This window comes from Suncus etruscus, chromosome 5 (assembly GCF_024139225.1).
Source record: "Suncus etruscus isolate mSunEtr1 chromosome 5, mSunEtr1.pri.cur, whole genome shotgun sequence".
Taxonomy (NCBI): domain Eukaryota; kingdom Metazoa; phylum Chordata; class Mammalia; order Eulipotyphla; family Soricidae; genus Suncus; species Suncus etruscus.
Window position 1 is genome coordinate 118715537 of NC_064852.1, and position 23014 is coordinate 118738550.

Genomic DNA, 23014 nt, shown 5'->3' on the forward strand with positions numbered 1-23014 from the left:
TATATATGCAACACAGCTTACAGTTATTTCAAGTATATATATATATATATATATATATATATATATATATATATATATATATATATATATATATATAAATTTAAAAAATGGAAAAAAGATCCTAATTGCACATGTAGATTTGGGATGGGGGTGGGGTTCTGGTGAGGAGACTGAAAATAAGTAAAAGTGTATAATCAGTGCTCAGCAAGTTTGTTTGTTGTGTTAAACCCAGTGGTACTCAGGGGTTACTTCCTGGCTTTTGTGCTCAGAAATTAACTCTGACAGGCTCAGAGGACCAAACTGGATACCAGGGATCGCACCCAGATTGGCCTTGTGCAAGGCAAATGCCCTCTCCTCTGTGATACTACTACAGCCCTCAGCAAGTTTTCAATAATGATACTTTGGTGATAAGGATCCCAGAGATCCGCCCCTACCACTGAGATCCCATCACAGGAGCCAGGTAGAGAGCTCAGGTGCTAAGGAACTTGCTTCACATGTTTGATTTCACTTTGATTTCTGGTACCACATGGTTCCACATGCATCACTATTTGAGGTCCTGGAGGCCTCCAAGCAGCACAAAAGACAGGTCAGATAATAATACCTGGTCCTGAGTGGCTTAAGCAGCAACCAATCCTCAGTACCTGGCATAGATTCACCAAGCATGTTGGCTGAGAACCACTGAGCAGGCTCTGTTCTCCAGAGAAAACAAACAACAGGTTCCATTGCAAACTGCTCAGGGTACCATAAATCTACACATTGGTGTCCCTGGGTACCTGTGAAGTGGGGAAAGGGCAGGTGCACATAATCACTGCTGAGGACAGTGTCTTCAAGTCATAGTTATCAAGTGGCTGATTTCCTCCTTATCTCTAGGAATTTATCTCTCTGAGATCCCTCTTGTCGAGGAGCCAAAGTGATGTACCAGGTCCTAGGAGCGTTATCTACTACAGATTAGTGTTCACGCCTGAGAGTTTAGCCAGCCAAGAGTCAGAAGTTCTCTTAATTCTGCTTTCTCTAGGCATTAGTAGGTGTCTGCCTACCAAAACAATTTAAAGGATTTATCAGGGGCTGGCATTATTATCCATTAAGAAATACTGCCACGGAGGGGCTGGAGTGATAGCACAGCAGAGAGGACATTTGCCTTGTATGTGGTTGACCTAAATCCAATCCTTGGCAACCGTATGGCCAGGAGTAATTCCAAGCAGAGCCAAGAAAAAACCCTGAGTACTACCAGGGGTGACCCCCTAAAATCACCACAGCAGACAGCAGCCATGAGCACAGTCAGGTGAGGCCCTCATACAAACAAAAACTAAAAAGTTTTGGGCCAGAGTGATAGCACAGTGGGTAGGAAGTTTGCCTTGCATGCTGCCGGCACAGGTTCGATCCCTGGAATCCGTATGGTACTCCAAGCCTGCCAGGAGTAATTTCTGAGCACAGAGCCAGGAGTAACCCAAGTGTTGCCAGAAGTGCCCACCCCCAAACAAAATAAAATAAAACAAAAACTACAATGGAGCCTAGGTTCTTTAAAGAGTTTGCTGATTGCTTCTATTATTGATTAGCTATATAACTTTGATCTATGCCACATTTTACTACTCTCATCAGAATGAGAACAGTAGGAGTTTTTTTTATAACTATATTGGGTTTCTGGGAGCACTAAATTAATGTGTGAAAATTGTTGGAACTACATAACCATTAAGCAAACTGTGTGTGGAGATCAGTGGTGGTCAGGTGCATGTCTTCCACCATTGACAACTGAGAGCCAATTTTGGTCAGGAGCAGACTTTGCTCACCCTGGCCACCAGACCAGTTCTTTTAGCTAGAGCTCTGATACTTTTCTCCATATCAAATATCAAAATCTCTAAAAATCCAAAGATAGGATAGGGATGAACAGAGATTTTACATGAATTAAGGTGCTTGATTTGCAACCTGCCAATCATCCTTCAATTCCTGGAACCACAATGTCCATGAGCATCATTGGGAAAACTCACTGGGAAATCTCCCCACCCGGCACATGTAGATGCAGCCTGCAGCTTCCCAAGCACCACCACGAGGTGGGAGCAACTCTCTAATAAATGAATAAATATATAATGACAGAAATACATTTTCTTTTTTAAAAATCTTATTTAAATTAATAACATATTTCCTATGGGAATCAACTCATATGATTTTCTTATTAATCTAATATTCTAATATTCCTGGTTAATATCAAGTTTGATAAATTCTATTTTTAAAAGTTTGCTCTTTTTCAGTTTTCTTGGTACTTTGAGTAACTTTGAATCAATTTCCTTAATATTCCTCAGTCTGGAAAGTGATTAAAAAATGAAAACAAATAAAAAAGTCCAGAAATGTGCAGGGAGTTGGGCTTATTCTTGGCTATAAACTTTAATTAAATCCACTCAGATTCAGTTGATTGAGCTTGGAGAGCTAAACCTCTGCTAGAAATATGAGGTTTCTCTATTCCACAGTTTGAAAATATGACATTTGATTCTGGGGTTCTCTGGCAGACAATTAGGCATGTGGTGCCAGAGTTAGGGAGGTCAGAGAGAGTGAACTCTCTATTTGTTTATTCAAAATTTTACTTGACTGGAAAGGGGAGGGAGAGAAGGGTAGTTCTTATGACACTGGTATTAGACAAAGGATTACAAAGAAAGTTTGGATGATGCATTATGTGAACAATTTCTCATTAAGAACTAATTCTATGGCACAAACAAAATGTTGGGGAGGAAATATGTAAAGAAGCATAGCAGGAAGCCCAAAAATGAAAAGAGTCTGAGGAAGGAACAGAATTTTGAACCTGAAACTGGTCAGAAAATTTTGCATGACTTATTCAGACCGGGATTTCAACTAAACTATGTTTTTATCTTCTTGGCATGATTTAATTTGGAAACACTGAGAACACTATTCAAAAACAGACATTGTGTTCCAAGGCAAGAAGGACCACTCCTCTTGGCCATTTCCTTGTTTTTCACCTCAGTGGGTATAGTCACATGTTTTATTGTGAAATAACATCCGATCTCCAGAGTACAGGGAATCAGCACATACTTCTTTGAATCAATTCATATTTCCTTCCAAGAGTGCCTTTTTTATTATAATAAGGAAAGCTATGCAGGAGAAAGCCTTGTCTCAGGGAGATGAGTCTTATAGCCTTATACATTTTAAACCCCTAAATATAGTTCTCCCTTGTTTCAGTTGCTAAAATACTTGTAGGAATCAGAGATTCTGTTTCTCATACTCATGTTCATGAAAACATCCCAAAATGAGATCATGGTATTTGCTTCAAAGGGGAAGTATTGGTTGTTCTCAATGAAGGAGGTGGGGAAGGTGAATGCAGAGCTTTAGGCCAAGTCCCTACTCTAGGACATTCCTCGTTGCCTTTCCTGCACCCCTCAACTGACCCTTCCAAATGGATGCAGTTTCTGTTTTGGGTCTTGCCCACTCCCATGCTGGCCCATGAACATCAAAGAAATCTGCATCCCCAGTTCCTCCATCTCTCCATTAATCAAAGGGGGTTATTTGTCCTAAGTGGCTTGTCCCTAGGTCTTGCACTTGCACCAGTAGGGACAGCAGAGCTCTGTCACACTCCTGGATCCTAAATCAGAGGCTCCAGCTATCTTCCTGTACCCACAGAGGACAACACATGTGTTGTGGCTACAGAGAAAAGAGGCAAGCAACTTCTTACAAACATGAATATAGTTTAGGCCCAATCAAGTCTTGTACTTTGAAAGCTCCCAGGAGTTCCATGTTCCTTCCTATTGTAGCCAAACACATTTCACCCAAGGCATCCCTGAAATCAGCTCTGATGGCACCTGTCTGGAGTGTATTACCTCAATGGTTAGGATCAAGGGCTGCAAATCCTCATAGATAATCTTCACTTCCTTGGCAGCTCGCTTGGCCTGAACTTCAGAATTGGCAATAACAGCACAGACAAGCTGTCCCACGCATGAAACCTATGACACAGAAACACACATGTTTCCAAGGATGGTATTCTTCCTACCTTTTCTCCTCCCTCTGACTCAGCAGGGATCTCATGTTAAGAGATATTAACTTAGTTCTCATTTAGTTCTCTTAACGTAGATCTCAGTTAATTGCAGAGTGATAGCCTGGTAGTAGGGTGTGCTTGCACACAGCTGACCCAGGTTCAATACCTGGCATCCCATATGGTCATCTGAGCCTGCAAGGAGTGACTCCTGAGCACAGAGCACCCCTGAGCACCACTGGGTATGGTCCCCAAACAAAACAAAACAAAAACAATAAAGAGATCCCTTCGCTTGGGACAGAGCAACAGCACAGTGGATAGGGTGTTTGCCTTGCAAGAGGCTGACCAGGATTTGATCCCCAGTGTCCCATAAGATCCATTGAATCCACTAGGAGTGATTCTAAAGTCCAGAACTAAGAGTAATGCTTGATGTAGTCACAAAGCAAAACAAAACAAAAGAAGAAATCTCTTCACACAAGTCTATACCATAGTAGGTGTGTTTGCAGGTCAGGCACATGCAAGACAAATGCCCTACCTGCTATACTGTCACTCTGGCCTCTCTTGTCTGCTTCTCCCTACTCCTACCAACAGTCTGTCAGAGCCTGAGCCTGAGAGTAAGATGGGTTTGGGGGATACTAAGATTCCCATGTGCTCAGGTTGTTGGCACCTGAATTCACCTTTTTTGTGTACCAAACGTGTGGTGAAAAAATCAGACCCCAGCATACTGTCTGGGAATAAAAATAAATGAGTTCTGAGTAAATTCACAGAGGAAGGGAGAACTCCAGAATTAAAAGAAAAGGAAGAGAAACACTTGGACTTCGGTCACACTGATTAGACTGTAGCAAGCAATGGTTTTCATTATTCTTTCTCTCCTTGTTTATCTTTCATGCTTGTTAACTAATGGCCCACTGCTTTACAATTAAAAAATATAAAACACCAAAGTACCTTTTCTTATAACTACTCTATTTCTTGACTTATGTGGAAAATGAATGCATTATTGAATTCAGTTTTGGAGTATGGCATTTTATGACAAGAATTCAAAGAATATTAGAATCCTTTATGATGTACCAAGTGTGATGTTATTGTTAACTATGATTGTATGTCTTTCATTCACTGAAACATAATTTTCCAAATAAGAAAAAAAATAGTACCTCATTTGACTCCAGGAGCTTCTCAGGTTGCATTAAAAAACAGAAGCTATTTACTCCCTGAAGATGTTCCTCGGTCACTATGTCCACCACACCGGGCAAGCTGAGGGCTCTTGACACATCAATGGACCTAGACAGAACATAGAGAATAGCCAGCCAGCCCACAGATCAGGAGACCACACTTCACTGGGGAGCAAGAGGGAAGAGAAGTAAGAAATGGCCAAGAAACCTTCAAGGGTTCTGATCTAGGCAGCTGGGGAAAAAAACCCTGAGACAATGAACATACTTAAGGGAGGGACAAACTGTCATCATTCCTTATTTTTCCATCCAATTTAACCTCCAATATGAATGAGATATTGGAAACCAACTTCATACTTCCTCCTTTACTATTCACTAATGGGACTTAAGAGGGAAAAAGCCACCATTATTGTCTACTGGGTAAGCATGTTAGTATCACATACACAATCTTAGCATGAGCTCTTGAACTGGTTACAAAAGTCAAGAACAGTTCCTGGTCCACTGCAGGCATGTCGTCACAGTAGATGGCCTCGCCTGTGGCGTGCTTGATTGCAGAGAGATGCATGAGAGGATGGCCAACCGAGTCTTGAGGAAGCTGCTTTGTGTCTACATCCTGTGGAGTCAAACCTCTTTGAGCATCTTCATTATCATACCCTGCACATCTATCTCTCAAGTTAAATCTAAATGCTCGGACAGGTAAAGAAAGCAGAGAATTGCAGGCACAGAAAATGTGTTCATCACTGGCATAGTCTAAGAAAGGGGTCTATATCATTTACATACAACCTAGGACACTTTTGGAAATGTTTTCCTATTTCAAAGCTGATCTGAGGAAAAAGAACTGTGAAGCTCTTGGTAAATTGAATTAAGGGGGAAGAGCCTAGCACTGCACTAGTCAATTGACTTGTTTTCTTTGCTTGAAGATGCTTTGCTTTTTTTTCTTATGGAGCATTTAGATTTAACTTAATAAATACCAGAAATGTAGGGTAGCCCTTGAGTTCTTACTGGGACTTTACATAAAATTATTCATAAACAGAGTCTTCCAATGCCCTCTATTGCTCATAAAACTTGAGAGGAGAGGGCCTCACTCAGTGTCAATCTGCTCGAGAGAGTCAGAATCAAGATCTTTCTTCTGAACTCTTATCACAGATGTTCCAGGCTGTAGATAGGGTTGAAACAGTGACAGGGAACAGAAAAGTAACATATATAACTTAAAAGATGTTCAGCACTGTAAAACTGGTTATTTGGGAAAATGACAAAACTATTATTTTCATTCCATAAATAAATGTGTCAAATTCTCTAAACTTACCAAAAATATATTGTTTGTTGTAAACACATGCTGATTAGTATTTTCTATTTTAATGTCCATATTTATTTTATTTTCATGGAGATTTCAGTTGTGTAATTAAGATAATCCACTAAGCTTTGAATGTACATGCTTACTTAATAAATGAGAAAGATGAAAATCATCAAGAAAAATAATATAGATCTTATACCATTAAAGAGGCTATGAATATAGGGGAAGGTAGTAAATGAGAAATTTCCATATTTCAGATTCCGGCGTAAGAGCTGGGACCTGAATCAACTCCAATGCACTCAAGTTCAGTGGTAAAGTTAACTGCTCTGTTTCAGAACCAAGTGCTCTTAGAAGATTTATTCTTTAGAAATTATATTTTTTCTTTTAGATGGTGGAACCAGAGAGATAGCATGGAAGTAGGGTGTTTGCCTTGCATGCAGAAGGACGGTGGTTTGAAACCCAGCATCCCATATGGTCCCCCGAGCCTGCCAGGAGTGATTTCTGAGTGCAGATCCAGGAGTAACCCCTGAGCGCTGTTGGGTGTGGGTGTGACATCTCCCCCCCAAAAAAGAAAGAAACTGAGATGGTAGGCTGGAATAAAAATATAGAGTGTAGGGTGTTTGCCTTGCATATGGCCGACCCAGGTTCAATTTCCCAGCCTGCCAGGAGTGATTTCTGAAGGCTGCAAGGTGTGGTAAAACAAACAAACAAAAAGAAATTGAGATGGTAACAAAAGAAAATTCAAGTGCTCTCTCACATATGGAATATGTACTGTTGGGATTTTCAACTTTAGTGAAAAATCACTGACACATTTTAATTTTAATCCTAATTGGTTTTTCTCCATCTCAAAGAGCAAAATTCCAACTAATTCATAGGCGTGAGCACTAAAGAAACACACTTTTTTTTTTTTTGCCACACCCAGCTGCACTCAGGGGTTATTCCTGGCTCTGTGCTCAGAAATATATCCTCCTGGCAGGTTCAAGGGACCATATAGAATTCTGGGATCAAACCCAGGTCACCTGCATGCAATGAAAACACCCTATCCACTGTGCTATCACCTCAGACCCTAAAGAAACACTTTTTTTGTTTTAGATTTTTTGGGTTTTTTTAGCCACACCCAGTGGTGCTCAGGGGTTATTTCTAGCTATATGCTCAGAAATTGCTCCTGGTTTGGGGGACCATCTGGGATACCTGGGAATCGGACCTTGGTTTGTCCTAGGCTAGTGCTGGCAAGACAGATGCCTTACCGTTCCGCATCACCTCTTCGGCCCCTGAAGAACTACTTTTATATGCACCTGTTAAGACTCTATAATACTTTTAAGTATAAGTGATGAAACACAGCATAATACTGAAAAAAAAATCCTTTAAAATTTGCTCTGAGACCAGCCAAAACAATAAAAAAAATACTTTAAGTACGTTTTGGTCTGTTCTATAAAAAAACATGAAACTGATTATTTTAGTTAAAGATGAAACTTTTATTTGGCAGTCAGTTGTGATAAATCTACTGTGAAAGAGGTTATATTTGGTTGCCAGATTTACTTGTTTTGTAAAGATATGGAGAAATACTGTTTTTTTTTTTCCAAAACGGATGAAATCTGAAAATTGTGCCAAATCACTTTCAAAACAAATAAGTGATTTGGGATAAAAATGCTCTCTGTGTTGATATTGCTGCAGTGGGGTGGGGATGGGGGTGTGTAAAACTGCAAGGAACAAAAAATAAAGCAAGCTCATCCAAGTGAGATGTACACTAATTTCCAAACTTCTCTTATAACTACACTAACAAGCTCCTTTTCAGATGGTCAACCATGTGAAGATGACCACTTTCCTGAGGGCGATTTGATACTCAGTAATCTGTCGTTGCTGCTGTGTCTTTCTTGAGTTTCTTCCTTTGATATAACAGTATTTGTGTATTTAAAGCTGCAGTTTGCAGCTTCTGTACTTTGCAGCTGTTCTTAACTCTATAAACAATCACTTTCAATGGAGTTGGCATATTTGCATTTCTGAACATGTTAGACACCAAGTATAGACATTACTATAGGGTCAGAGAGAGAGAATACAGTGGGTAGGGCATTTGCCTAGCACATGATTCGCCCAGGTTTAATCCCCCACATAATATATCGGTTCCCTGAGCCTTCTGAGCAGAGTACAAGGAGTAACCCTTGAGTGCTGCTGAATATGGCCCAAAATCCACTCCCCCAAATACACCAATGATCCATCAGGGTTAATTTCATTTTGATGTTTTGCATATTTTTCTATCCATATCTAATACATAAACTATTATATAATGAAAATAACTAATGTTTTTTTTTTTTCAAATCTCTTCTTGAATAAAACTTCTTGAACTAAACTTTAAGGTAAAGAATCTGGATCATAATTGAAAGGGGAAAATATTACAACCAGTTTACTAATAGAAGAGTATTAGGTGATAATTTTATGATGTTGTGGTAAAAAATTCCATTTGAAAGTTATGTGGAACTTTCTAGTAGAAAAACTCAAAATTTTTGTTTGCTCAATTCTAAAATTGAACTCGAAGAAAACTCACTTGGAGAATAGGAGCTAGCAGAGCAAATGTAAACAAAATGAGTCAGCAGCTCTTTGAAAAAGCAGGAAAGCCACCAAATCTGTGTTTTATGCTTCTCTGAAAATGACCTGGAAGCAATTTATGACCTCTGATCCTGACACAGAAACAGGGCTTTGTGTTGACATCCACTGGAAGTGGAAATCATGCAGGAAACTTGAGTTCTCCCTCATTTATTGGTGCTGAAAAGCCACAGAACAAAACACACATCTTTCAAAGAAACCAAAGGAAACTGCAAGTAACCGGAAGGGACACTCAGCTCTATAATGATTGAGAATTGGGGCTGGAGTAATAGCATGGGGGTAGGACTTTTGCCATGCTGACCTGGGTTCCATCCCCAGCATTCCATCTGCTCCTCCACCGCCTAGCCTGCCAAGAGTAATTTCTGAGCACAGAGCCAGGAGTAACCCCTGGGCACTGCTGGAAGTAGCCAAAAAAAGCAAAAAAAAAAGTATCGAAAATCAAGATGGAATTAATGGAATGTACAGAAAAGGAGTAGAAACAGCCTACAACCTTCAAATAAAAAATAAACAAACAATGAACAACAATAATTACCTGAAATTTCACTGAACTCCAGTGATGTCTGGAATGAAGAGCTTCTAAAGCACTCTTGTAATTCTCTGCAAGGACAGGACAATGTGCAGAATCCTGGGAAGGAGAACCATTGTAAATATCTCAAAGGTTCTGGAATGGTCTTAGAAGGGAGACTAGTGTGTATCCCAACAGAGGTCTCTCCCCTGAAGTCTCACGTGTATGTAGGACTCACCTAATGCAGAACCCTAAAAGTACAAGCAGCTCCCTGATGTATAGGATTTGTTCTTGGAAAACTCATCCACACCACCACTTACAGGGAAGAGCTAAACAAACAGAAGATCTGACTGCTAATATCTATCTTGCCTGGTTCTTCCAAAGCTTTCCTACATAGTCTGAGGACTTATAAACCATCAAATCAGGGGATTTACGTGAAGTAAATAAAGTGGAAAAGGAGCAAATGCTTAAACCAGAGAAAAACACTTTATAAGGAAAGAGCCCCAGACTGCTCCATGGTACTGGGCCAACCCTGAAAAAACAAAAATCCAACGCTGAACCCCTACCACAAACCCCAGGATGAATAATGTGGGGTTGAGGAATGAACACCTCTAAGGGCTGAACAAATGGGTTCATGTTCCTTTAAAAAATGCACATGTAGCTTTTTGTTCAAATTTTTTAATAGAAAATATAAGCTAACAAGGGCTGTTGTCTTTCATAGCTGAAATATTTTGAATGAAGGTGAAAGTATAGTCTATATGGTAAAACTTTTGAATTATATCTACTGATTTACCCAAAATGCCACCATCATATTAGCTATTAACTGAAGAATTCTACAATATATATATATATATATATATATATTATATATAATATATATAATATTATATATTATAATATATAATATTATAATATATAATATATAATATTATAATAATATATATAAGTTATATATTATTATAATATATAATATATAATATTATAATAATATATATATATAAGTTAAAGGCTTCTATTCTGAAAGTTTCAATAGAAGCCTCTGTTCTTAGTCATTTCATGTATTCTGAGTAGATGCCCTCGGATGTAAGGATGTAAGAGAATTTTGTGTTGCTTATTTAAAAAAAAAACACACTAATTTTTATGTCCCATGAGGAATGTGTTTGGCCTGTAAGTCTAGTTTGGTCAGTTGGTTGCTATTAATAAAATCCAAGTGGTTAAGTTTTCTTTGGAACTAACTAATTTAGTCTGAGAAATTTTGTAGTTGTATCATATCAAGTCAATAATCTTTAAACACTAATCTTTTGTCTTAAGATTCTATTACTATGATTTCTAACAATATTTATTGTTATTATCAGAGGTTTCTTTAAATACTTTTTCTACCACAATGATCCATTTTTCACTAACCTTCTAAGAGTGACCACTACCATCATGAAAACAGAACAAAAATAACTTTGCCCAGAGCAGAATGACAAATGAATGAAGGCTAACCAAAAGAAGAAATACTTCACTAGGAAAATATATAGTCAAATAATTTACAAGTTTTCTGTGCATCATCATTCCCACAGGTTTCCAGATTTATTGGGCCTTTTAGCCCCATTCAGAAAAAAAAACAACTGTTTCCTTCTGGAAATATACCTTTCTTCTCTTTTGTTTGTTTTGGTTTGGTTTGGGGGCCATATCCGGCCACTCACAGGTTAGTCCTGACTCTGTGCTCAGAAATTGTTCCTAGCAGGCTCAGGGGACCATATGAGATGCCGGGTATCGAACCCATATGGGTCACATGCAAAGCAAATGCCCTACCTGCTGTGCTATCACTCTGGCCCCTAGAAATCTACCTTTCTTAAGCCAACAAGGAGAAAGTTTTTCCAATTATACCCAAAGCTACTACCAATGCTTTGATGATTCCAGCACCTCTTAATTGAAGGATAATATCACACTGATCTAGACAAATAGACAAAATAAATGAGAGATGGGAGACTAAGTCCTGCCCACTGTGCTCTACTTGCAGATGTTCTCTGACTTCACAGCCCACCAAGACACTGTGGTAGACCAGTAAACCCAAGAATTTCTAAACCAGGTTGCTTTTTCTGCTCTTTAGCTACAGTCCAGGGAGTTGTGACTTTCACATCTGGCATCTCTACAGATACCAATACCAGAGAAACTAGTTTGGAGTCAGATCCATTTACCATCTTCTTTAAAAGCTGTGACACTTCAAGGTAAAACTTGAAGAGGAAGCTGATGATAAGGGTCCTCTTGAACTCCACCTTCCCACCTGGAGCAGAGCCAGGAAGGGATACTTCCTCCAGAACCAGCTGGCATGCTGCCTCCAGCATTGCTTCATCCCAGACCCTATGGGAATCAAAAGAGAAGATTTGAAGCCTGATGGGCCTATTCCCTCACTGGCTCAGAAAATATACAAGGCAAATGTAACTGCTGAGTGCATGACCTAAGAGGCAACCTCAGCTCAAACCATTATACATCACCTGAGTAACCTCAGGCAGGGTTTTGAAACAAAAGATGACAACTCACAGTTGTTAGCCCCAAAGTAGAAGACCCCCAGCACCAGAGACATGGCATACAGTTTTTAACTACTTTCTATGCATAAATTCATTGAATCCATTCAATTACTCTGTGTGGTTGGAATAATGACACATGGTCAACAGGGAAATCCAGGCACTAGAAGGTCACGTAAGCTGACTTGGATCACATAATCAGCAGGGGTTGAGCTGAGATTTGGACCCAGATAGTCTGACTAAATCAGGTTTTTTACTGTTTCAGAACAGTAACAGATACCTGGTAAATGCTTAAGAAGTATGAGTATGCTGACAGGACCTCCCGGCTTGGCTCTGCCATGCCAAAGGCCTCTGTAACCAGGCATACGAAGGGGTGCGGGACATGGGTCACTCCAGCACCCCTCTACCTCCTTCCTCTGGTACTCCAGGGCTTTGCCTGGCCACATGGCTGGGCAAGCCAGCGAGGTGGGAATAGCAGCACAATAGGACTTACCAGGGTATTTTTCTTATTAAACCTGTCCATTGTGAAACATTATGTGGAACATTATGAGAAATATATGGATATCATTGTTTTTCATCTGCTTGTCATTATCTGAACGCCGTCCAGGCGCTCGTTTTATTCCTTTACTCCCTCACTCCCATCTCTTGTTATCCCACATTTAACCATTTTTCTGTACTAATGATTTTTGTTTTGGCCAAGGTGGATTACATATTTTTCACAGTAATTTTTTGGGTGGAGTCTGAAGCTTCAGTAGGCAACGCAACACGGCAAGGTTCCATGCTGTGGTGTAGGCTTCTTGGCCAAGATAAGGTGAAGATGCAGCCTCGGCTGCCCCCCACAGCTTTCTCTCTCCTTCCTCCCCGTCCCAAGGGTTATTCCTGGAAAACTGCTCAGGGTCCCAGCAAGAGGGTTCCGGTGAGGTGCAATTTAAAAGAGACCCCAGTCTTCCTTATTCCTGCAAGGGGCTGGGAAGGGACTGCTGAACTTTCAACTTCCAGCAATTAGGAAGCAAACGCCTCTCGGGGAGTCAGAAGCTTCAGCAGGCAACAAGGGGAGGACATGGCTCCATGCTCTCTTCGCTTGTCCAAATCACAGACCAAAGTGGTGTCTTGGAAACACCCCCCCTCCCTCTTGACTATTTTTAAAACATAAAAGGGTCACGTGTATCTCCTTTGTATATCTCAGATGTATTCCCTTAACATCTATAACTCTTTTCGAATATCCTCATATAGTGACAATTTTGCCTACTGGATTTGTTATTTGATTGTTTGATTTCCCCCCTTTGAAATCTGTTTTATAAGCAATACTGGTAGAAGAGTATCTCTGTATAGATTTCATGTATGTACCAAGTTACAGGGAATGTTGGACTTTATTCGTCGGCCCCCAGATGCACCAACAATATCTTGTGGCATTGCTTCTCTTTTGCATAGGCACTTTAAAATGGGAAAATAATACATATGCAAACAAGTTCTTATCTAATAGAGATGGAAACACAAATTTGGTAATGTAATTAGATCTTTTACCCTGAACATTAGCATAATGATTTGGCTCAGGCCTCAGAAGAATGGGCATCGCCCACACACACCTGAACAATGGATACCATCTATGGAAACAACCACAATTGTCTATAACATTACCAGAATCCAAGCCTCTACCAGGGAAGACCTACCACTGCTTTGGCATTGACTTACTCCAAAGAGTGCTCCCAACACCCAGACGACTCAGCAACAGTCTGCATGCAGGGCAGATCGCTCTGCATTGAATGGTATGCTGAAACTAGAAGATGCTCCACCTCAGCCTGACATCGATGAAAGAAATGCACAGAATCCAGAGTCTTTAAATATAAGAATCTGATACCAACAATAGCTAAAGTGTGAAAAAGTTTCACCGGGACCTCGAGAATAACTCGAGTTGTACGGACTGGTATGCTTGGAACCCAGAGTCGGTCTTATGCCAATAAACTTCTGGGGTAAGGCCTTTTTGTAATCAGGTCAAGGATTTTTTTTCCATTTTTCCCATTTTTCTGGACCTATGCAAACAATGGTGATTGCCACTATCACACCTTTACTATATTTTTTTACTCTTATCCTTAAAGGAAAAAAAAATACAGCTTACTGAACTTAAAAACAAATAACTGTAGTAGAATGCCTGTCTCGAATACAGGCAGGGGATGGGAAGGGGAGAGGGGGTAATGTTACACTGGTGAGGGGGGGTGTTCTGGTTATGACTGTAACCCAAATATGATCATTTTACTTAAATAAAAAATATATTTAAAAAAAAGAAAAAAATAACTATGAGTATTGCCTATAGAAATAGAAAACTGCTTGTCATACAAGCAAATCCATTTATCACTTAATTATGAAGCAAACTTCTATCATCTATTTTTTATCCTGGTAAATTATCCCATCACAAGAATGTGAATTTACTCATTTTGCTTGTTGAGTCAATGTACTTTTAAAGTTGGACTTTCTTACATGCTGGTTCTCTTTACACACACACAGTTCACTAGAATCAAGATGTGGAACACTTCATGACATCTTGCTGGAATTCTATGCCATTCAATAAAAAAGGGAGCTAGCATTTTTCTTTGTAGAACAACTTGTCACCACAAAGAAAGAGCTGCTTTGTTACTTGGAGTCTAAGGAGTTGAGGTTATCCATACCTTCCGATGAGTTTCTGGCAGGAATTCTTTGCACAGATGGTGGTTGGACCAACACCTCCGTAAGAGATGGCCATCTCTTTAATGATGCCATCCCCTTCTCCCATAAAGACTCTCATTCCTGCGTTGACTATTGCAAGAGCATTCTTTTGTCTCTGTGCTTGGCGGAAGGCTGACACAAATTCCCACTGGAGCAAAAGAGACACTGGTAAGAAACTACTGAGTGACAAATATGCCATAAGAAAATTTATGAATGATGCCTCTTTGGTTGCTTTCATATAGCTATGGACATAATCATTATTTTTTTATAATGAGTGCCAGAAGTGCTTGGGGATCATTTCTAGCTCTATGCTCAGGGGTTGCTCCTAGCAGCATTTAGGGAATCCTATGATGTTTGTTGAGAACCAAAACAGAGTCCCTGCATGCAAAAATTCTTCCAGCCCACTGATTTATCTCTATTTCTCCAACTCCAAATTATAATTTTATGTATACTTGCCCCAACAAACATCAAAACATGTTGAGATCTTTGAACCTGAGCAATAGAACAGTGGGTAAGGCATTTGCCTTGCACATGGCCGACTCGGGTTTGATCCCTGGCATCCTATATGGTCCTGCTGAGTCAGCCAGTAGTGATATCTAAGTGCAGAGCCAGAAATAACCCCTGAGTTCTGCTGGGTGTACTCCCAAAAAGAACTAAAACCAACAAAGAAACCCAACATATTGCGATCCTAATATCTGGAACCACACAGTGACTGCAATTGGAAATAAGGTTTTTATATTATTAAGATAAGATGAGATAATTAGGTTTATACTAATCCAACAGAATAGTATCCTCTTAGAAAGGGTCACTGTTGGGCCATAGTGATCGTACATCAGGTAGGTCATTTGCCTTGTATTGGACCAAACAGGGTTTGATCCTCAGTATCCCCGATGGTCCTCCAAGCCAGTCAGAAGTTGCCTCTGAGCACAGAGTCAAGAAAAGGATCTCAGGTCTGGAGAGATAGCATGGAGGTAGGGTGTTTGCCTTGCATGTAGAAGGTCGGTGGTTCAAATCCTGGCATCCCATATGATCCCCCGAGCCTGCCAGGAGTGATTTCTGAACATAGAGCCAGGAGTAACCCCTGAGCACTGCCAGGTGTGACCCAAAAACCAAAAAGAAAAAAAAAAGAATAAGCCCTTAGGCCAGAGCCAGGTGTGACACAGAAACAAAACAGGCACCAAGAAAAAAATGGGAGTTGGGGTGATGGTACAGTGGATAGAGTATTTGTCTTGCATGCAGCTGGCCCAGATTCTATCTTTGGCCACCCCATGCAGGGGTCTCAAACTCAATTTACCTGGGGGCAGGAAGCAAAATCGGGATGATCTTTAAGTGCAAAGTCAGTAGTAACCCTTGAACATTGGGGGTGTGTGACCCAAACAACTAAAACAAAACAAAACAAAACAAAAAAAGATTCCTCTAGGGCAGGGCCACAAAATGTTGTACAGAGGGCCGTTTGCGGCCCATGGGCCACGAGTTTGAGACCCCTGAAGGTCTCACAAGCACTGCTATGAGTAATTCCTGAGTGCAGAGCCAGGAGTAACCCCTGAGCATGTGAAAAAATAAATAAATAAATACATAAATAAAAGATCATTGATATGAACAGAAGGAAAATCACATGAAAGCACAAGAAGATTATCATCTACCTGCCAAAAAAGAGAAACATTAGAACAAAGCAACCCTTCTAACACCTTCACATTAGACTTTCAGCCTCTAAAATTGGAAGGAAATAAGTGTGTGTTTAGGATCCACAGACCACAGTTCTCCTCAGTGGCAATCTTAACAAAATGAGGCAGTCTGAATTATAATTCCCTTTCACAAGTGAGAAATCTAAGGTTTAGACTTAGAGTGACTGAGTGATTAGCTCAGTCACAATAAACCTTGAAACCAAGATTCAATCTTAATAGTTTTACTCTATAGCTTTTCTTTCCAAGACTTTCACTTGCACATGTATTTTTCTTACCCCCTTGCAAACCATAATAAAACAGAAAATATAGACATGTATTTTCAATCTCATTTAGGAAGACTTTATGGAGCAAAATTTTTTTCAATTGTTAAGACAATAAATTTTAAGATAGAAGTGCATTGGAATGAACATGTATGAGAGAAAAAAGTGTATGAGAGAGAGAAGTAGAGAGGGAGAATGAGACAGTATTTATGACAGAGATCAAGATCTCTGATTTCAAAAATGACAGAAGAACAGAGCATGAGTAAAAATAAAAACTATTCACAATGTCTACATTATATCTCCTAGAAAGATTCAAAATCAGGGCCAGAGAGATAGTACAGGGGTAGGGCATTTGCCTAACAGTCAACCCATGTTCGATGTCCAGCATCCCATATGATCCTCTGTGTCTGCCAGGAGTGATTTCTGCATGCAGATCTAGGAATAATCCCTGAGCACCACCAAGTGTGCCCCCCCAAAAAAAAAGACTCAATACCTTTTGAATCCACTCTAGGATAGGATAAACAATTTGAGGCTCACAGAAAAGATAAGAGAATTGAAGAAAGACATCAAGCCACTCCTACCTTCCTGGAGTAAGGGATGTTCACTGAGATTAAGATTTCTTCAGGTTTAAGATCTGTGCTGGGGCACTTTGCAAGAAATTGCTCATTAAAAGGTATCTGTCTTTCTCCTTCTGCAGAAAGAAATGACACGTGTCCTGAAATCTGTTCTGTCAGTTTTCAATAAAACAGTATATAACCTATAAAATGCAAGGAAGGATGACATAAAACACCCAAAGAAACAACTATTTGGGACAGAGGTGCTCTTCCTAGATTTAACTATCTTTATTCTGCAATGGGCTCTTTCTTACACCATTTCAGAATAGGTTGTTGTTGTGTTACTGATCCTACCCTAATCAATTATTATATCCCACCCTAGGGTGTGACCAGAATACCAAGTAAGGAATAATCCAATATACTATCACCAGGTCACAAAAACACACCCTAGGTCACACCCTAGAGTGAAGTACAATAAGTGATTAGGGTAGGATCAGTAACACAACAGTTGTATTTATTATTTTTTGTCTTCTGTGCTGGTCTATATTTAAAAATGACAAAGCAACACAAAATCAGGAATACAGTCATAACAATCCTCTTTCTGGACAGCACACCTTATTCTGAGCCTTATAAGTAGAGAATAATATCCTTTGTGATATTCTGCTTAAGTTATTTACAAACATTTGTTATTTATGGTAACTTACTAAGTACAGTAGTAGATGAATAAATTGCCTTTAATGGATCTTATACCAGTGAGGTGCCTGCCTTATTTTATATCATTTTTTTAGCACCTAAAGAATTCCTGGTCATTAATCAATATTTGAAGGAGGGAGGAGGAACTATTTAAATTTACAATAAAACAAGACTTTCAGTGAAAATTCATAAGCATTTATTATTTCTGCTCAATCACAACCCAATTATTTGATTGTTAGTTTTGTAAGCAATGTTAGTTAACTTCGTAAGTCTAAAATTAATGATTTCTCTAAAGATAATTCTGTGGTTTCAAAGGCTTTAATTTATTTATTTTATTTTTTGCGTTTTGGGCCACACCCAGTGATGCTCAGGGGTTACTCCTGGATATGCACTCAGAAATCGCTCCTGGCTTGGGGACCATATGGGAGGCCTGGGGATTGAATCGTGGTCCACCCTGGTTAGAGCATGCAAGGCGAACGCCCTACTGCTTGCACCACTGCTCCGGCCCCTCAAAGGCTTTAAAAGTAGTATTTAACAATGCAGGCAATAGAGCTAGGGCACATTTTTAAATATAAAAAGGGTAGTGATAGTTGGCTGGAGAGAAAGAACAGCAGCAGGGCATTTGCTTTGCAAGCGTCCAACGCAGGACCGGTGCTGGTTCAAATCCTGGCATCCCATATGGTCCCCCAAGCTTGCCAAGAGTGATTTTTGAGCACAGAGTCAGGAGTAACTCCTGAGCACCACCAGTTGTGGCCCAAAAACCAAAATGAAAAATAAGGGTGGGTAGTGATAGAAGACCAACTGGAACATCCTAATAATTACTGACCAGATTTGATTTGAATAATAGAAAATATTAAAAATTCTGAACTCAAATAAGTAAATATAGAACAGAGCTCATCTATGGCTAAGCAAGAAGTGGTTTCTGTCAATGACCGAGTCATTATCACAGCACAATATTAGGGTCATGACACTCGTATAGTACCTAAATAAAGTTTTCAACAAAGGAAACATTGTTCTTTCCACTAATTAGGTTACATCAGGAGACTAACCAATAACAAACATGACCTGAATGAAAAATAACTAGCATGAGGACTCAAAAATGAAAATGATGATGGTAATGGAGTATGTGAAATTAGACCAGACTGATAAACTTTCCAGAAAGGCACTGACGTCACTCTTGTAAGTTACTTTTTATAATGGAACTTTCTGCATCCCCAGAGAGACAAAGAGTAAGGAGATGAGGTTAAATCTTTTCCAAGAAGGGGCTGTTACTTACCTTTTGATGCTAAATTGAGGGTACAGTTGCCCACAGCCAGGAGGGGGTTCAGATCTGAATCAAGATGCCTGCTCACAATGTGGCCCCCTAAAGACTTTTTAAAAAGAATTCATAATTTTCGCTAGTTTTACTATTATTAAAAAAAACTCTGGTATAAAATTAGGATTAACCAAGGCCTTGGAAAAACATTCTTTATGTTAAACAGGATTAAAATGTCCCCCCAACTCTAACCAGAAAAGACATTTGTGCTCCTGTGTTTATTGCAGTATTATTCCCAATAGCCCAAATCTGGAAACAACTCTAGGATCTAAGAGTAGATGACTGGATGAAGAAATCACAGTATATACACACAATGGAATAATATTCGGCTATGAAACACCAAATCATGCAAATTACCACTATATGAATAAAACTGGAGGGAATCATGCTGAGTGGAAGGACAGAAGAGGGGATAAAAATGGACACAGAGTGAACAGTCTCATATGTGGCCTATAAAGAAGCAAATAACAAATGACCAAAAGTAATAGATTCAGGGCTGTATAGTAGAGTGGGTAGGGCAATTGTTTTGCAAACAGCCAACTCAGGTTTAATCTCCCAGCACTGTATATGATCCCCCATAGCCCATCAGGAGTGATACGTGAGCATAGAGTCAGAAGTAAGCCCTGGTGAACACCACTAGGTGTGACCTAATCCAAAATTCTATAGACCAGTTATTAATTTCACTATGTGTCAACATAGTAGTGAGAAGAGAGAGTTTTCGGCAGGGGAGGAAGGGTATGTGGGGATCTGGGAACATGATGGAAGGAAAGAAATACACCACTGGGGAAGGGGTGATGGGAGGTTGAATGCATGAAACTCACTAATAGTGTTGTAAAAACCTAAAGCACAGTGACTTAAAAAAACAGAATGACATGAAGATAACGATGGGAGGAAGCGAGGCAGTCCTGTGGAGGTATATACCAGAATTACTGTATGCATAAACCTTATCACTCATGTTGTTATAAATTACCATGGCTCAGATGCTTAAAAACGTTTTTTGCTATTATTTTTTCAGGGTCAGTGACACCAGGCACACACACCAGAGCCCCATACCAGCAGATACATACAGCCATGCTCCTGATCTGACACCCCGCCAGCGTCCCAAGTTGTTTCAAAAGGGCCCGGTGTATTTGCGTCTTCTCCTCTGGGAGCTTCAGGACTAGATCGGCCAGGATGTCTTTCACCTCAGCCAGGCTAAGTCCTGCACCTAATGTCAAACCTGCAATGAAATAAATAATATCAATAATGTGATGGGGTCCACTGCTGCTCTGGAAATTTCTTTAGGATGGACCAAGGTCATATCTTTATTTATGTTGGACACACACTCTCCGGCTTATTGGTAGTAACATTATGAGAGAAATGTTGGTTATAATGGTGGTACTAGGGTAGAGGTACGTTTTTGAATAATTTATCATATTTTAAGATATATAATAATATTTCTTATTATATAGGTTAAAAGTACATATATTTTGTTGTACTATATTGTACAGTAATATTTTACTCAATATTAATATTGAGATATTAATAGCCCAATTTTACAGATGAATAAATAGAAATTCATTTAAGTAACTTGACTGTCCTTACCTAAAACATGACATAGTGAGAATTAAACTCTACTTTTCCTCATGACTTTTCTTCTGTATGGGAATGGAAAAACCACTTGCTCTGCCTAATACTGAGTTTCTGGAAAGCAAAGACTGCTTTTCTGCTCATATTCTCTCAGTAATCAGCACAGGAAATTTTGTTAAGAAAAAGTTAAATTTCTCTGATACTGCAGGAAAAAAAACATTTTTGTCACTGGGGCCAGGAATGTGTGAGGAATAAAGAAGGAAGGAGTGAAAGAAAGAAGGGAGAAAGGGTGGGAGGGAGGGGGAAAGAAAGAAGAACAGAGATAAGGATGGAAGTTTGTTAGGAAGTAAGGATGGAAGTATGTTATGAAGGAAGAAAGGAAGGAAGGAGGGAAGGGAAGGGGAGGAAGGAAGGAGAGAGGGAAGGAAGGAAGGAAGGAAGGAAGGAAGGAAGGAAGGAAGGAAGGAAGGAAGGAAGGAAGGAAGGAAGGAAGGAAGGAAGGAAGGAAGGAAGGAAGGAAGGAAGGAAGGAAGGAAGGAGAAAAAAAGAAAGGGACAAAATGGAGGAAGAAAAGGAAAGAAGGAAGGAAGGAAAGGAATGAATTATTCAGAAAATTAAATGTCATTCTTTATAACTATAGAAATTTTTTCCCTGAACCTCTTCCAGAATATAATTTCACTTACTTACATATAAATAAGAGCATTTCTCTATTTATTTATTTATTTTTTGGTTTTTGGGCCACACCCGGCGGTGCTCAGGGGTTACTCCTGGCTGTCTGCTCAGAAATAGCTCCTGGCAGGCACGGGGGACCATATGGGATACCGGGATTTGAACCAACCACCTTTGGTCCTGGATCGGCTGCTTGCAATGCAAACGCCGCTGTGCTATCTCTCCGGGCCCATTTCTCTATTTATTAAAGTCAGGAACAATTCTTTTTCTGCTTATCTTCTGGTCAAAGAAAACAACTAATTAATATATTTTAGTTTTTTTTTTTTTTTCTCCTGGCTCTGAGCTCAGAGTTTGCTCCTCAGGCTTTGGGGGACCATATGAAATGCCGAGGAATGAACCTGGTCCATCCCAGGTTGGCAGCATGCAAGGCCACATCCTACTGCTGTACTATCATTCCGGCACCCTGATAAATATTTTTCAAATAAGAAAAGACTTTAAGAACTCACCATCGCTTGCATATTTCACAATGCTTAGTTGTTCCATCCTATCTGGAGAAATTATAACTGGGTGAAAGACTCCTTTAAATTTCATTTCAGGCCCTAAACAATTAGAAACAACGAAATAAGGGGACAAAATAATAATACAGTGGAGTAAGGCATTGAATGTGGCAGATCTGGGTTCAATCATCAGCATCCCATATGAGCACCACCAGGAATAATTCCTGAGGACAAAGCTAGGAGTTACCCCTGAACACTGCTAGGTGTGACCCCAAAACTAACAAAAAGTATGCAGTTAAACAAAATTTACAGTGGGTACAACAGAAAGTCCATGTAAGCTGTTATTTTAGGGATTCCACTTACTGAGACCCACAACAGGTCTCAAGCAATACAGAAAAACTTTAGTCTAAGTGATTAAAAGTGCAGCTTTAACTCTGATTTTCCTGAGAACATGTACTTTTGAGGTTAATTTTTGCAAAGTATTTTCGCTTATTTTCCTCATAAGAAATTCTTGGCATCAACATACCCACAGAGGTATTTCCCATGACAACAGGGGCCTGAGGATGCTTGGCTTTCGCTTCCAGAAGTTCCTTCAGAGTTACTGGGGAAATCCAGGTCATTCTATCACCAACAAAAATCCTAGTCTTTTGTAATTGTTTCTCAGCCATTATCTGTTGAAAAAGCAAAAGGAATTTAAGATCACATTCTGCAACATTTCTCCCTGTTTCTATTTGGTCTTTATAGGAACAGAATCAGGAATTAAGAATTTTTTTTGTGTTTTGGGGCCACATCTAGCAGTGCTCAGGGCTTAGCTCCTGGCTCGGCAGTCAGGGATCACTCCTGGTGATCAGGTGAACCATATGAGGTACTGTGGAATTGAACCCTGGTCAATCACATATAAGGCAAATGCCCATTTTTTTTCTGTCTCTCTAGAATCACAATCTCTTTCATTTTTATTTTTGTTTTTGCTTTAGTTTTTTATGGGCCACATCCGGTGATGCTCAGGGGTTACTCCTGGCT

General features: G+C 39.7%; 2 protein-coding genes across 2 annotated transcripts in view; one reads left to right on the forward strand and one right to left on the reverse strand.

Annotated features, from left to right (window-relative positions):
* CLK1 (CDC like kinase 1) overlaps positions 1-23014 on the forward strand; it is a 747223-nt gene that overhangs the window by 464028 nt on the left and 260181 nt on the right. The window lies entirely within an intron of this gene.
* Positions 1-23014, reverse strand: part of AOX1 (aldehyde oxidase 1) — an 85217-nt gene that overhangs the window by 34031 nt on the left and 28172 nt on the right. Inside the window, exons 10-20 of the mRNA XM_049773332.1 lie at positions 22521-22665; positions 22004-22096; positions 20327-20478; positions 19221-19314; positions 17279-17388; positions 14716-14900; positions 11726-11888; positions 9567-9659; positions 5583-5752; positions 5125-5251; positions 3822-3944 (exon numbers count right to left, since the gene is read on the reverse strand). Coding sequence (XP_049629289.1) covers positions 3822-3944; positions 5125-5251; positions 5583-5752; positions 9567-9659; positions 11726-11888; positions 14716-14900; positions 17279-17388; positions 19221-19314; positions 20327-20478; positions 22004-22096; positions 22521-22665 — 1455 coding nt within the window. The remainder of the gene's footprint in view (positions 1-3821; positions 3945-5124; positions 5252-5582; positions 5753-9566; positions 9660-11725; positions 11889-14715; positions 14901-17278; positions 17389-19220; positions 19315-20326; positions 20479-22003; positions 22097-22520; positions 22666-23014) is intronic.